This window comes from Atractosteus spatula, chromosome 6 (assembly GCF_055471065.1).
Source record: "Atractosteus spatula isolate fAtrSpa1 chromosome 6, fAtrSpa1.hap1, whole genome shotgun sequence".
Lineage (NCBI taxonomy): Eukaryota > Metazoa > Chordata > Actinopteri > Semionotiformes > Lepisosteidae > Atractosteus > Atractosteus spatula.
In genome coordinates, this window is record NC_142711.1 from 470,741 (window position 1) to 484,141 (window position 13,401).

The 13,401-nt window shown below is 36.9% G+C and overlaps 1 protein-coding gene across 1 annotated transcript in view; it reads left to right on the forward strand.

The window, feature by feature from the left end:
- impact (impact RWD domain protein) overlaps positions 1–13,401 on the forward strand; it is a 78,308-nt gene that overhangs the window by 20,377 nt on the left and 44,530 nt on the right. The window contains exons 6-7 of the mRNA XM_088918827.1: positions 3,886–4,020; positions 5,554–5,648. Coding sequence (XP_088774953.1) covers positions 3,886–4,020; positions 5,554–5,648 — 230 coding nt within the window. The remainder of the gene's footprint in view (positions 1–3,885; positions 4,021–5,553; positions 5,649–13,401) is intronic.

Consider the following 13,401-nt stretch of genomic DNA (forward strand, 5'->3'; position numbering starts at 1 on the left):
ATATTAAAAAAGCTAGTTATTTTTAGAAAATACTCATTCTTTATCTTTGTGTTGCATGTGCTCTAATTTGAGCATTATTGATTTTCTAGTAGATTAATTGCAGTCATATGGATTATTTATAGTAAAATATTGAGGGAATGGCAATTGACTACTATGTATGATAGATTATAGTGGTATATTGTATTGCATTATACTTTTAAAAATCATATTACTATTTTGCACTAAGCAAGAGGTTAGTGTTATGCAGGTCTCTTGAGTGAAAGGAGCCACTTTTTTATAAGAAAGTCTCTGTTTAACCTTTTTTTATGAGCATAGAACAAATAGAAAATTAAATGGAGGGGGATTAAATATAGATAGATAAGACTTTATTGATCCCAAAGGGAAATTGAGGTGAAATGTAGTGAGTGAGCTTCATCTAACTGATAATAGGTCTAACACAGTCCATTATACTTCACTATGTTTCAAGAGTACAGTAGTTTGAAATAAATTTGTGTTTTTTTTAATGAAATCAATTCATGGAAATCTGACAGGTTCCCTAATAATGCAGCACATATGTGTTGATTAACTGATATGAAATGAGCAATTCCCTGTTGTCAAGCACCAAGTGTATGTTGACAGTTTATCAGCATGAGCTAAATTGGCAGTATCTTAAAATTGTCTGTGTCTGTTTAATCATATCAGGTCAAAAGGTTTGTAAGTCTTTAATAATTCAACAAATAAGGTGTCAAACCCTGGGCTTGATTTACTGTAAATTGAATCACTTCTGTAAAACTGTCCAGGCAGGTCTCTTGAATTTAAACAACCTCTTCTATGGAGAACAATCTATGAATTATTAATCACTTATGTGAAAAATTAAGATGTCGAAATGAAATGCAGTGCAGAACAATACATATAGTATGAGTAAAAAAAGCAGCAATTCCTTCTTTTAAAGGCAGTTATTAAATGCATTATTATTATTAAATGCAATGACTGAATTTATCTGGGTGTGTGAAGCAAACACTAGTCTCAAGAAAACCCAGAAGACGCTGGTGGTGCAGGTCCCCTTCCAGTGTGGTTCTGTGCTCATGCTGTCCTTGGGATAGAGATAGTTTGCTCCTGATGGATCAAAACCCAGACCTGCAAAATAATAAAGAGCTCCACCAGCTCCGTCATTGTCAGGGGAGCAAGTATGTGAAAACTTTTCTGTTTACTGGGTGTCACATGTCAACTTTTATCATTTATAAATGGCTGTTACTGTCATCTCTCTGAACAACATGAGTGACCCCTCCCACCAGCTTCCGCCCTGTCTGAGCTCCTTCCCTTGAGAAGCAGGAATGAGATGTATCAGTTCTGCAGGAAGAGCACCAGTCCTGAGGGTGTTCAGTCTGCAAACTCAACAGTTATGAAAGTTTTTATTAGTAAATTTGCGGATTCTATCTTCACTGTAATGTAGCATCATATTGTATTTTGTATATGTGTGTTATTTATGTTTTCCTCTCTCTTGTATCTGTCATTTTTTTTCGTATCTCAGTTATGTGAGGCACACAACAAAAAAATTCCTAACAACTCAAAGGGTTTGATTTGGACTTTGTAACGCATTAACTACAGTACATCCCTATCCTCAAGGGTTCTAAAGAAGTGAATCAGAGTTCAGATAAACACAGTGGAAGTGCAACAGGTTTTATTACAATGAATCACAGCATTACAAAACACAGTCATAAAAACCGAAGTAAAAGTAAAGGTTATTTCTAGAAGATCAAAAGAAATACTTTATTTTTCTGCAATGGCGGTACCGTGGTGGTCAGAATAGCTTCCTCTGAAAAGATGCCTTTTGTGCAGCACCCACAATGCCACTCCCCTCGAGATAGCCATTGCGAACTGCAGTATGTGGCGCTTTGAAATAGTCTGGTCAGGTTCGTGCTCCAGCTGGCCCTGCAGTGTCCATGTGGGGGCCATTCAGATTCTACAAGTCTCATTGTCACACCTCTGTCCTTCAAAACTGACCTCTCTAGCATATAAGTGTGACCCCTGTGTTTCTCATCTCATTCCTGTATTAGTCTGTGGCCTGATTCTCTGTTTGAGATACAGGGAAGTGCACCTTTACCCTCCCTAAGATCTCGATCTTATCTTGCTAATAAATAGCATTTTGCTATAAACAAAAACTGAGGAACTTAGCAGTGTTCACAAATGACATGAAGCCATTTGGCTGATCTAGGCTGTCTGGCTTTTAGTATTGAATTAATCTCAGGATCTCATCCAACTTTAGTAATTGAATCAAGGATATTCACTTCAGCAGCAGCTCTTTGTAGTTTTATTGCAGACTTCTGTTCTTAGGAATAAAGATGGTGTTAATTGTATAATCCAAGCCATTAATCTACACAATGATTTTGTATTGTTTTCATTAATTATGTATTCTAAAACTGAATACACAAATGAATGTTTGTTTTACATTAACAGAAATATTAATACAGATTACATTTGTACTACATTAAAATGTCAGGTGCTTTAGTATAATTGGAACTGTCTGAAAAGCAGTCAGATGTAGCAATATATATATTAAAAATGCAAATTAAGACCAAGGCCAGAAAAGTAACATGAATACTAGAACTAATGAGTAATTATTTTTTCAATGAGCATTTCTTTAGCAAACTTACAGTCATTCAGTAGAATATATGCATGTTTGTTGGACTAGTAAGTAGAACATGTTTTGAAAACTAGGCTTTTCAGTTTAAAGAAAAAAAACTCTTGATATGAGTACATTTTATATGTCACTTGTGGCCTGCAGGCACATTTTTCATGTTATGATTTTTTATACCACTCTTTAAACCATTTAGTACTTTGCAATGTGAAATGCTATAATTATGATGATTACTACATCTGGAAAATAATTTCCATGCCATCAGATATATCTTGTCATCAGCAGTGATTAAGTATATATCTGAAACGAGGCCTTGTTAAAAAAACTACTCTCAGCTTTATGCAACAATACAAAAAGATTTCTTTGCTATTTGTCTTTTCTAATTTTTAGCTGGAGTTTCTTAGAATTTCAGGTAATTTTGGATGATAGCACAGGCTTTTCATAATGCAATTCCACTTTAATATTAATTCCATTGTCATGAGATTAGGTTGATTTTATTTTTTTTTTAAAAAAAGGTATTGTGATTAATATGCCTGTTTATGAGATCATTTAGAAGTTTAGATCAGTTTAGAAGACTTCCATCATGGTAATGAAAATAGTCCAGATATACTGAAATATAAGTAGTAGTATCAATTCTAGAGCCAGAAATATAAAACAATATTTTCTTTTTTCATTAGAGATAACAACACAGTGTGTCATTGTCTGAGTGTAGTGTAGGTAGATTACTGTATGTCTTAAAAAACATGAGCATTTAAAAAAATCAGTTGCGGTTAGTGTCCACCCTAAGTTCCTATGGCCATGTGTAGACATACATCCATTACACCCACTGGGCATAATTATTCCTCTGTTCTAGTTGTAGATATTTATATTTTTTCATTATACTGTATTTTTACTCAGATACCAACTTTTATCACATACTCTGCCTCACATTGAATGTGCCGTTACTGATAAGAGTTCTGTTGTGATTAAAATATTAAATTATTGTATTGGTAGCACCATCTTAGAAATAATGAAATCCCCAAAAACTCTGTAGGTAAGTTCATTAAATTATGTCAAAATGAATAGTCTGGAGTATATTTAAGCTACTTGAATATAGATTACAAGCTGTATTTTGAAGTAAAATGATATACGTTCCTTACTCGTTCTCCTGAAATGTGTTTATACTGTATCTTAGTGGCTTTCAGCTTAGAGAAGTAGGAGTTTAGAGAGGTGTGGATGGAATGTGAAGTCATTTATGAATATTAAATTATGTTAATTTTATTTTATAGCAGATGGCCTTCCACTGACAAAGACGACAGAGGAGGTGGATGATGACCTTGAGGATGAGTTCATTCGGGAATATAACTTACTGAAGCTGAGCTCGGAGCAGAACTCGGTGCAGATTTTCAGTAAAGATACTGGAGGTATTGAAGTGACTCCAAAAAGATTTTTTTCTGAAGATTATTTGTTTTTGTTCGTTTTCCTCCACTTACAGTATACCATGTGTGTTTAATACCATCTGGCCATTTAAGCTTTGTTACTTTATTTTGATAAATAAATTCAGAATCAGATTGATAACTAATTAGTAACTCCTGTTAGGTTAGCACTGTGTTTCAGTGTTTCATGATTTTCACTCGGCAATGATATACTGCTTTTGATCGGTTTTAAAATATTTAAACTGCAGGCTTTGCACTTTAAAGGGACTTTCCCTGTTAAAAAAAAATGCTTTCATTATATAACACATTGTTAGCGGCATTTTTACTAGGAAAACAGAGACAATTGTGCTATGTTTTGTTCCCAACAGGACACAGATTATTGAAAGCTTGTTTGCAGCTGCACAAATCAGTTTTTGTCAGCAGGTTGCAACCTTTTCACCAGTAGTTCTAAAACTATCTAAAATACATTTAAATTAAAACCGTAAAATAACATTTTAAATGCTACCTGTAAAAACATACTATGAATTTTCAGATGGGAAGATGCCTTTAAGCCCCAGTGTGCTCACTTGTTTGCCAACAGCTGACCTCTAAGTTTTGTTCCACTGCTTTCCTAAAGAGTACATATACATATACTGCTATTAATTATATATTCCTATTATATGTAAATATTAAATATCCCTTCTTACTTGTCAGGATGTGCCTGCCATTTCTGAGGCTTCTGCACTATCATTCTAAAAGAGCTAGTCCCTTCTTAGAATGCTATCTTCAGGTTAGCACCCATTCATTAATCAGATAAAGAAAGAAACAAATATTAGTCATCTAGTCATCTAGATGTGTGTTTAGACTGGTGCTCTGTTATTGTTTTCTTTAGTGTGGATGTGCAATTAGAAGAGTTGCAAGAGGTCACAAACTCCCATGTCCTGTGGTATGGCTCTTTCAGGAAGAAGTATCTCAGAAAACTGACAAACACGTGTTTGTTTTTATATAAACCAACTACTATCACCCCTTTGAATGCTCATTTTTGGAAAGCAACCTGATTGGATTAAGTCATTAAGGGATCTTGGCCAGCAAGCAAAAAATATGTAATATTTTGTTGCTAAACGTATGAAATCCCAGAGTGTGGATTAGTACATCGAACAGTAGCTTTTGCTTTAACAGCTACTTTGCAAATTGTAGAATTCCCTGTTCTAGGATTTTCAGGGCTTCTAATTTGATGGAGTTCAATGTAGGCAGGTTATTTCTCCATCTGCTAATTATTCTCGGCATCATCTTACTTTCCCCTTGGACTTCATACCACAAAAAAAAACAATACACGATAAATACTCTAGGTTATTTTTTTCAGAAAGCCCTTCTTTTTATTATTTTTATAGTCTCTGTAGCATCCACAACATTTAAAAGTATGTTCTGGTCATTTACTGTGTAATTCTAAAACTGTGCTTGTGAACATTTGACCTATACTGTACTATTCATGGCTTTGCATGTTTTTCATTCATTTCCTATAAATTCTTTTTTTCTGCACAGATGAAGAGCTGCCTCCAATTAAACATGGTGAACCAGTGACTGACAGGCGTAGTACCTTCCAGGCACATTTAGCTCCAGTTGTGACACTCAAACAGGTATACCTTTTAACGATGTACTCCTTATTAGTTGGCATGTCCGAAATGCACTGGGGCTGTTTGACACCAGCCTGGAATAACTGAGAGAGCCTGGATCAATTTTCTACCGCAGAGGCAGAGCTATGTGTAATGAATGAACTGACTCCCTGCAGTCAATGTGACAGGTCTAATTGTGCTCACACACTGATACGTTAGCTGTCAGTCAATATATCACCATAGGCACTGCGTTACACCGGACAGCAGTGTGTCACCGCGTTTTTATTTTTTCCAATAATCTGATGTAGGACATTCATATAACTTATAACATATAACATCAGCTGACAAACAAATCAGTACAGTATTAAATGTTTATTAAACCATTAGCTCTTTCCTGCACTAATCATACTGTATGCTACTGTACTAGTGACAAACAATTTCACTCAATAAATGTTTACATTTTGCTTCCACAATTTCAAATGATATACTGTCACAATACTGCATAACACTAACAGAATTATCTTTTAAATGATATGCAGTCTACAGAATTATTAGCAATTGTGTATAAATAGCAATTAGATTTTGATCATGAAACGTATACATAGTGGCTTTAAAATCATATCATATTAAAAAGCAAATAAACACGTAAAAATAAAAAAAGCGGCCAGATTGAAATTGAAAGTTTTCAGTAGTGTTTTGAATGACTTTGTCTCATATTGTAAATTGTATTTTAGCCGATACAAGTCTGTACAGCACTGTTAATTGGTTTCTGTTTAATGGCGTAATTAAATCCTGGAGATTGTTGATATTGTGGTCCAGTGACTGGTAAAACTGATTTTCTTTACTCCCCTTATGGCAGGATTCTCACATTTACTAGCTCTTATACACTTCTTGTAAATGGCAAAAATGTGATAGTGGTCTAATTAATAACATTTTATTCGCAATAGTTGTTCCCAAAGAAGACATTCGGGGGTGCAGACATTCACTTCATGTGAATGTAAACTATAAACTTTTTTTCAGTTTCTTTGCCATCTTATAAGCATTGTCTGAGTCTGATATGCACTTATATAGGTATGTAACTACTTATATTCATGAGTCATAAATTCTATTCAGCATGAGTATGGAAATAAAATAATGACTGGCATTGGCCATGTTTTTCACTGTTAAAAGTGCTGAAAGTCAGAATGTTATTAATTTATACATATTCCTTCCTTTTTAAATTGTATGATGATGACACTAGGAAAATCTAAAATTAAGCCTTGAGGTTGAAAATATAAAAGTTTTTGATTGAATGACAAAGTTGAAATTCTTCATACAAACAGCACTATGTGCTATGCAATTTAGAATGGCTATGTCCCATCTTCTTTCTTCATCTCCTTATAGAAAAATTGGTGTTTAATAAACAGGTTAACGGTACTGTGAATTTACTGTTTCGTATCACACACATCAGTAATAATCTGATCCCCCCTTATCTGTTGTGATTACTTCATGGTTTCCAATAATTATTAAATGCAGTGTGATATGAAAGGCTGAGTGGGTGTTCTGTATCTGGTTCTTATAATACAGTAAGTAGTGTTTGAATTAAGAACACATCAGATGTTTTCCCAAGACTGGTGGTATTGTGTTATGAGAAACGTAGCTCACTGAGTCCTGATTATACTTCTTCTTATGACTAACTATCAGGTGGAGCAAAACACCTATCTAACAAAATATTACCATCGCAAAAGCCTCTCTCCAAATAGGGTAAAAGATTCAAAGTCCTTTTTCCAGAAGAGTTTTTCGTCTTCAAACAAAACAACAGAATTTCCCAACTCAAGTTCTTTGCATACTTGCTCTGGGTTCCACAGAGCAAAGCAGAACCAAAATAACTGTGTTCCTTTCCTGTCCAATATCCCTCTTTCACCTTTTACCCTAGATAATTCAGTGACATCATTACTAAGATTTCTGGGAAATTTAGTTCTCCAGGCTTTGGCTTTCTCCTCCAAGCCTCCACAAAGCAAAAAGATACCTTTATGTAAATACTCCCACCAGTTACAGCACCTTAATATTAATATTATGTTTTTCACCAAATTATTTCATCTTAAATTATCAAGCTTCTTTTTTCTGAAAAGTTTTTGGAAGCTCTTTGCAAAACATGGAGAAGTACAGAAATCATCCTTTAAAAAAATCCACTTTGTCTTTAACCTATACAAATTGTAATCTGTAGCGGCGAGGCTTAATAATAAGGCAGAATTAAGTGTTTCTGAGCTTCCCAAATGAGGCCCCATTTGAGACCATTAGTGCAGGGTGATTTAAGGTTTCCTAGGACAGCTCCCAAAGGGGGATGCACTTAGCTAAGTCTGGCTATCATGATCAATGGTCATCCATTGGCGCCTATCTGTCTAGGGAGTGCCAGTTGGACATCTGGACTGCATTCCTAAGTGTCAGGAGTAAGTGACTCATATCTCACCGTGGTCAACCAATCAGGGACTGGTAGGGCCGAGTAACCCACGTGGGACTCTGATGCCCATGGAACTTTCAGCCAATGAATGAGCTGAAGTTCCTCCAGGTAAAAACAGGCAACACTGAGAGCCGGAGAGATTCAACAAGATTCAGATTCGGGAGATTCAGTAAGATTCTGGAGAGGATTCTGTGGACTGTTCTAAAGGGAATTCAAAGGAGAATTCCAGGGCAGGACGGCCCAGGAGCAGAAGGCTCCCAAGGGCAGGACATTCTCGCAGCGCGCCTCCTGACCATCCCGAGACTCAGCCCGGACAACCACGGAACGGCCAGTGTGTCCGAGTGCCAGAACTTTCCTTTGTTCTAAGAGTCTAGAGTGGAGGTTGCCAGAGAGTAACCAGCAGCAGGCCTCGTGGACAGGTCAGAACTGTGGACAGCTGAATCACTATTCAGAACTAGCTCTTCATCAGGAACGAACCGGTCCTCTTCCTGACTTGCTGGGATCCACAGTCATCTTTTCTCCTGTGCACAAACTTTGCTAGTTAAAGCCAACACTAACTAGCCGGTCAGTGAGCATCAGCAGCGCACCGTTGCAAGCCGCACAGCACAGCCTGGCACGGAGCCAGAGAGCGCGGATTGGACAGCAACAGCCTGCAACTGTTTCTTTGTGCCCGCAGGAGATCTGAATCCCCAGAAATTGGATGAGTATTCAACTTCAATGCATTACAGCTCGAGAATTCAATTGTTATCCCAACCAGTTGATATCAATTTAATTCCTAAGAGTTATGTACTTGTTTTGAGTATCTAATGTAGAAGTTATAACCAAGTTCATTTACGAAACGGTCTTAATGAATGATATACTGAACGTATGTCCTCTTGATGTGTAACACTTCGTAACTGATTGAATATATACCTTTTGTATTCTGATAACCCTCTCGATAAGATCTGTTAGGTTTACATGCATATTCTATGTATTAATAAATGTATCCTCGTGTATTAGTACCTGTGTGTGTGCGTTGTTTGAGTTATGTCGCATGGTTGGATTCTAAAGCCATCAAAAGAATCAACTTTGTGATTTACTGCTACAATTAATAATTGTCTCAGTAAATGCCCAAACCCTACAGAACTGGTGCCTTCAGAGAGCCACTATGATTACATATTTGGCGTCCCTGAACGGCTATGAAACACTACAAATCTATACTTCTGTTAAAAGGAAGTTTTTATATTTTCTGCATTTAAGATAAAGGTTTACCAATATAATGTTCCTAAATATTTGCATTTTGGTTGTTTTTCTTGGTGTTGTACATTTTTATTATCCTACAGTTTCCGCTATGCTCTACAGATGCTGTATGTGATATGTTTTAGGGAACCTTCAACTATTTTCAAGTAAAATTATACTTTTGACTGGCCTCAGTAAGTGCATTTTTTAACAAGTCAATACCATCTTTTTGGTCAGATTGTTTGGTTTCATTTTTTTCCTTTTTAATTCGGAAAAAGGCAAATAGTTTCATTGTATATGTTGGAGTATATGTATATGTTTGGAGTAGTCACCTAACAGTCAATGCCCTCTGAAACAGTGCACCTACAGCAGGGTTAGTATTAACCTTCTGAAGTGCTCACTGAGAGCACGGCAAGCTTTCAGAAAGTCGATATTGCGGGTCAGACGTAAGACAGTCTGGCCAGCTCAAGCTCTGCCTCAGTGGTGCATGGCCAATTATGAGCAGCTGCATGGGGAATCCCAGTCACAGTTTGCTAACGGCACTTCAGACTCAAACAACTGATGTGTGGATTATAGGGCTCAACTTCTGCTCCCAACAATTGTCTTTACTGATTGAGCCACTGGGGACTTTTAATCAATTTTTTAACAAAGAGATTTAAGGATGCTTGCTTGTCATTGTTTGTTCTAGAGGCTGTCCCCACTGTGTTATATAAACCTTTTACACAAATGCCATTGAGCAATTTGTAATTTTCCAGGATGTTGAAGGTAAGAAATTATTAGCTGAAAGTAAAGTAAGGCTTTGCAATATTCGTTGTAACTGTTATTACGTATACATCTTAGGCATTTGTAATATGTAATATGTTTTTTGCATCATTAGAAAGTAAGAGGTCTTAAATACAGTGCTATTATGTTCATAGAGTTTGTCCCTTAAATGTTATACTATACATGAATATCTTTTACATAATATAGGAGTTCCTCATTTTCTAAAACAAATCTTAATATTAAGTTTGTTTAAAGCTTTTGACTGTAGGAGACACTTATTCTAATGTAATTTTGGTGTTGGTTTCGAAAGTACACTTATTCATGAACAAATTTGTATTCATTTTAAATGAACAAATCAAGTACAAGTTAGGAAATATAACAATACCCCTACTACCCTCACCCCTGACAATGGTGATAACCTTTTCAAATCCCAGGCCAAAGGAACCCTGAACCATAATTCAGGCTTTCGATAACAGCACCAAGGACTGGAGCAGCAAGAGCCGCATAGGAATATCAAGAAAGGTCAGATCCAGCGGTGGCAGAGCTGGGAGTGCAGAGGCACCCAGAGCAGCACCAACATAATCGGGGGTCCGACCAGCCCACCAGATCTGTGCCTTCTGCTGGCAGGGGGCCCAGATTGGAGTCGTCATCTGGCAAGACTGCTAAGGGACAACGGGGAATATCCCTTGTTCAAATAATGGGCGAGTGAGTCCTGTTTTTTATATTAAACTGCCTGGGTGCCCCCGAGGTGCATAGAAAAGAAAAGGACACGTCTAAAATACTAGCACCAATCACACGTTTCAGCATTTGTATAAAATTGCAGGATTCTGCAGATCCGAGGTAACAGTTTAATAGTACGAAAAACCTTTAATACATTTTAGCTGACCTCTCATACTCACCAGAGTCCCAGTGAACTTAGAAAAAGGAAACAACAAAATACAACATCCTTGTTTCACACTTCATTATTACAGTTTGTTTGCACTGTAAAATATTATTTAATAAACCTAACATTTAAAATTAAGTGCATACCACCGATGTTCAGGGAATTTACTCTAGACTGCCTTTGTTTACGCCAGTTAGCTTTCGGTCAGCATGACAACAAACAGGACTCACTGTACTCCATTGATGCTCAGATGGTGGATTTGACTACAGGAGCTCAAGAGGGCCGATTGTAACTTGAGACACTATAGCCTCATGTGGGTAACGAAGGGAAGTGTAAAGGAGTGTGGTATAAGCGAAGGCCAGTTAGCCCATCTATCTCAGAAACCGGGACCTTATCCAGCCATTACCTGAAAGGAGAAGGGGAATCAATTTCAACACCATGACTGGGCGGCTTGTTGCAGACGACCACAACTCTTTGCAGAAAACATGCTTCCTGATTTTAGTTCTAATTGCGCTTCCCGTGTTGGTCTGTAGTTTGTACAGTGTCTCCGTGTTGGTGTCGGCTTGTCCCAGTTCTTGTGGTTTCCATCTTTTTCCCGTGAAGAGCAAGTAAGATCTTTTTTGCTGCTCTCAATTGTCCATTTCCTTTCAAAGGGAATATGTATTTGGAAAGGTTGCTCCTAGTGCAACCAGCACTGCCTATGGAACTACAGAACAAACAGAACAAAATGAGCCCCACGTCTTGAGTGGTCACTCATTTGTAACTCATGCCGTGAGTATCTCTGCAGCTCTGAGTAGCCATGAGCAAACATATTATTCAGAGACACGGCTCCTTCAGTAGTCGCTCAAGACGGGTAGTTCCCAGAGACTGGAGAATTGCTACCATAATGCCCAACCGTAGCTTTAGTTCTAAAGTCATATATATATATATATCTCATATATATAAAGTCATATATAGATTTAATCAATTTCCCCACAGAATCAATAAAGTCTTATCTATCTATATATAATGTGGTAAATAAAGATATGGGTCAGATTGTGCTGTCGTGTCAGGTACCCTCACATAAAGGATCAATTTCCCAGTGTTCCTACCATGAGTAGTAGTAGTAGTACACAGTAAGTCATAGCTGGAACTGGTAGATGAATTGCTCACAGATCACAGGGATGGTTCTCCATTTAACTTATTAAAAATCTGCTGTGGCGGTATTGTAGATCCTCAGGTTCGGATCATGTGATAAGGTGGACATTGATACCAGACAGACACAGAAAGCCTCCAAATCTTGCGGAGATGCAATGAACATCATTTGGAACATTATCATTATCAGAGGTTGTGTTGATGATGGTTTTTCTCTGTTTTTCCTTGGGTGTGAACACGAGACTGAAAAAGCAACCATCTTATCCTGTGTGGTGAAATTGCAATTGGCAGCTGTAAAATAGACCTCCTAAAATAGACATTAGAGCCTTCTATTACTTTTTATTACTTTGTCTTTCCCCTTTGCAATACGGAACTGAGATTCATCAGAAAACACTACCCTTTCTAGTTGTCTGGGGGCTTGTCATTCATGTTGACATTGACATTAATCTATGATGTTATTATTATCGGGGTTCCTGAACAGGTTTCTGATGTCCAGCTGTGGTAGTGGCTGTAGTTGTAGGTGTTTGCAAGCAATTGTCAAAGTGGTATCTACAAATCTGATAATGTATTAACATACCTGACCAGGTCTGGGTAAATTATAGGTGTTTTCTGTCGGTTATAGTGCTTCAGGGGTTCAGAAGATGGTGGGTGACTGTATCCACGATACCTTATGTCATTAAATTACTGCCAGCTACATTTCCATGTTCCAGCATTTCCAACTTTAAGTACATTTCACTGAGCAGTGACTCACTTTTGCACTTTGATTAAAAGAGTATTTGCAAGTATTACGCTTGCATGTGCAACCTTAGAAGCACACATTACTTAACATACATGTGCTGTTACATTTTTAATAACATGATCAGGATAAGCATTTTGTGTTTTGTAAGTAATAACAGGGTGAAAATGTATTGCGTTTCTGAGGTTTTCCACTATATTTTCGGTTCTAAGGGAGCACACCTCAAACAGTTAGTGTTTATTGATTGACAGGATAGCATTTGCCTTTATTTGATGTTGAAGGAGAAAGATCAGTGGTTTTCAGTATTGCAAAACCTACAGGTTTCTGACATGGAAATTTAAAGAAAAGTCAAGAGATCCTCAGATATCTCTTCTACTTTTCTTCTTATGTAAGTTAGTGCTTCTTTTGTTAATATGTGAGACTAACCAGTTTTTAGTCTTTTACCAGAAATAACATGTTTTAAAGGCAAACAATTCTAGTAAAACCAACAAAGCAGCTCATTGTATCTTGTCGCTCCTAGGGAAAATCAGGAACAATTTGATAGGCTTTTAGTGTTTCAAGGACATTGTATTTTTAGGTTTATTTTAACTGTTTTGTGTGTGGA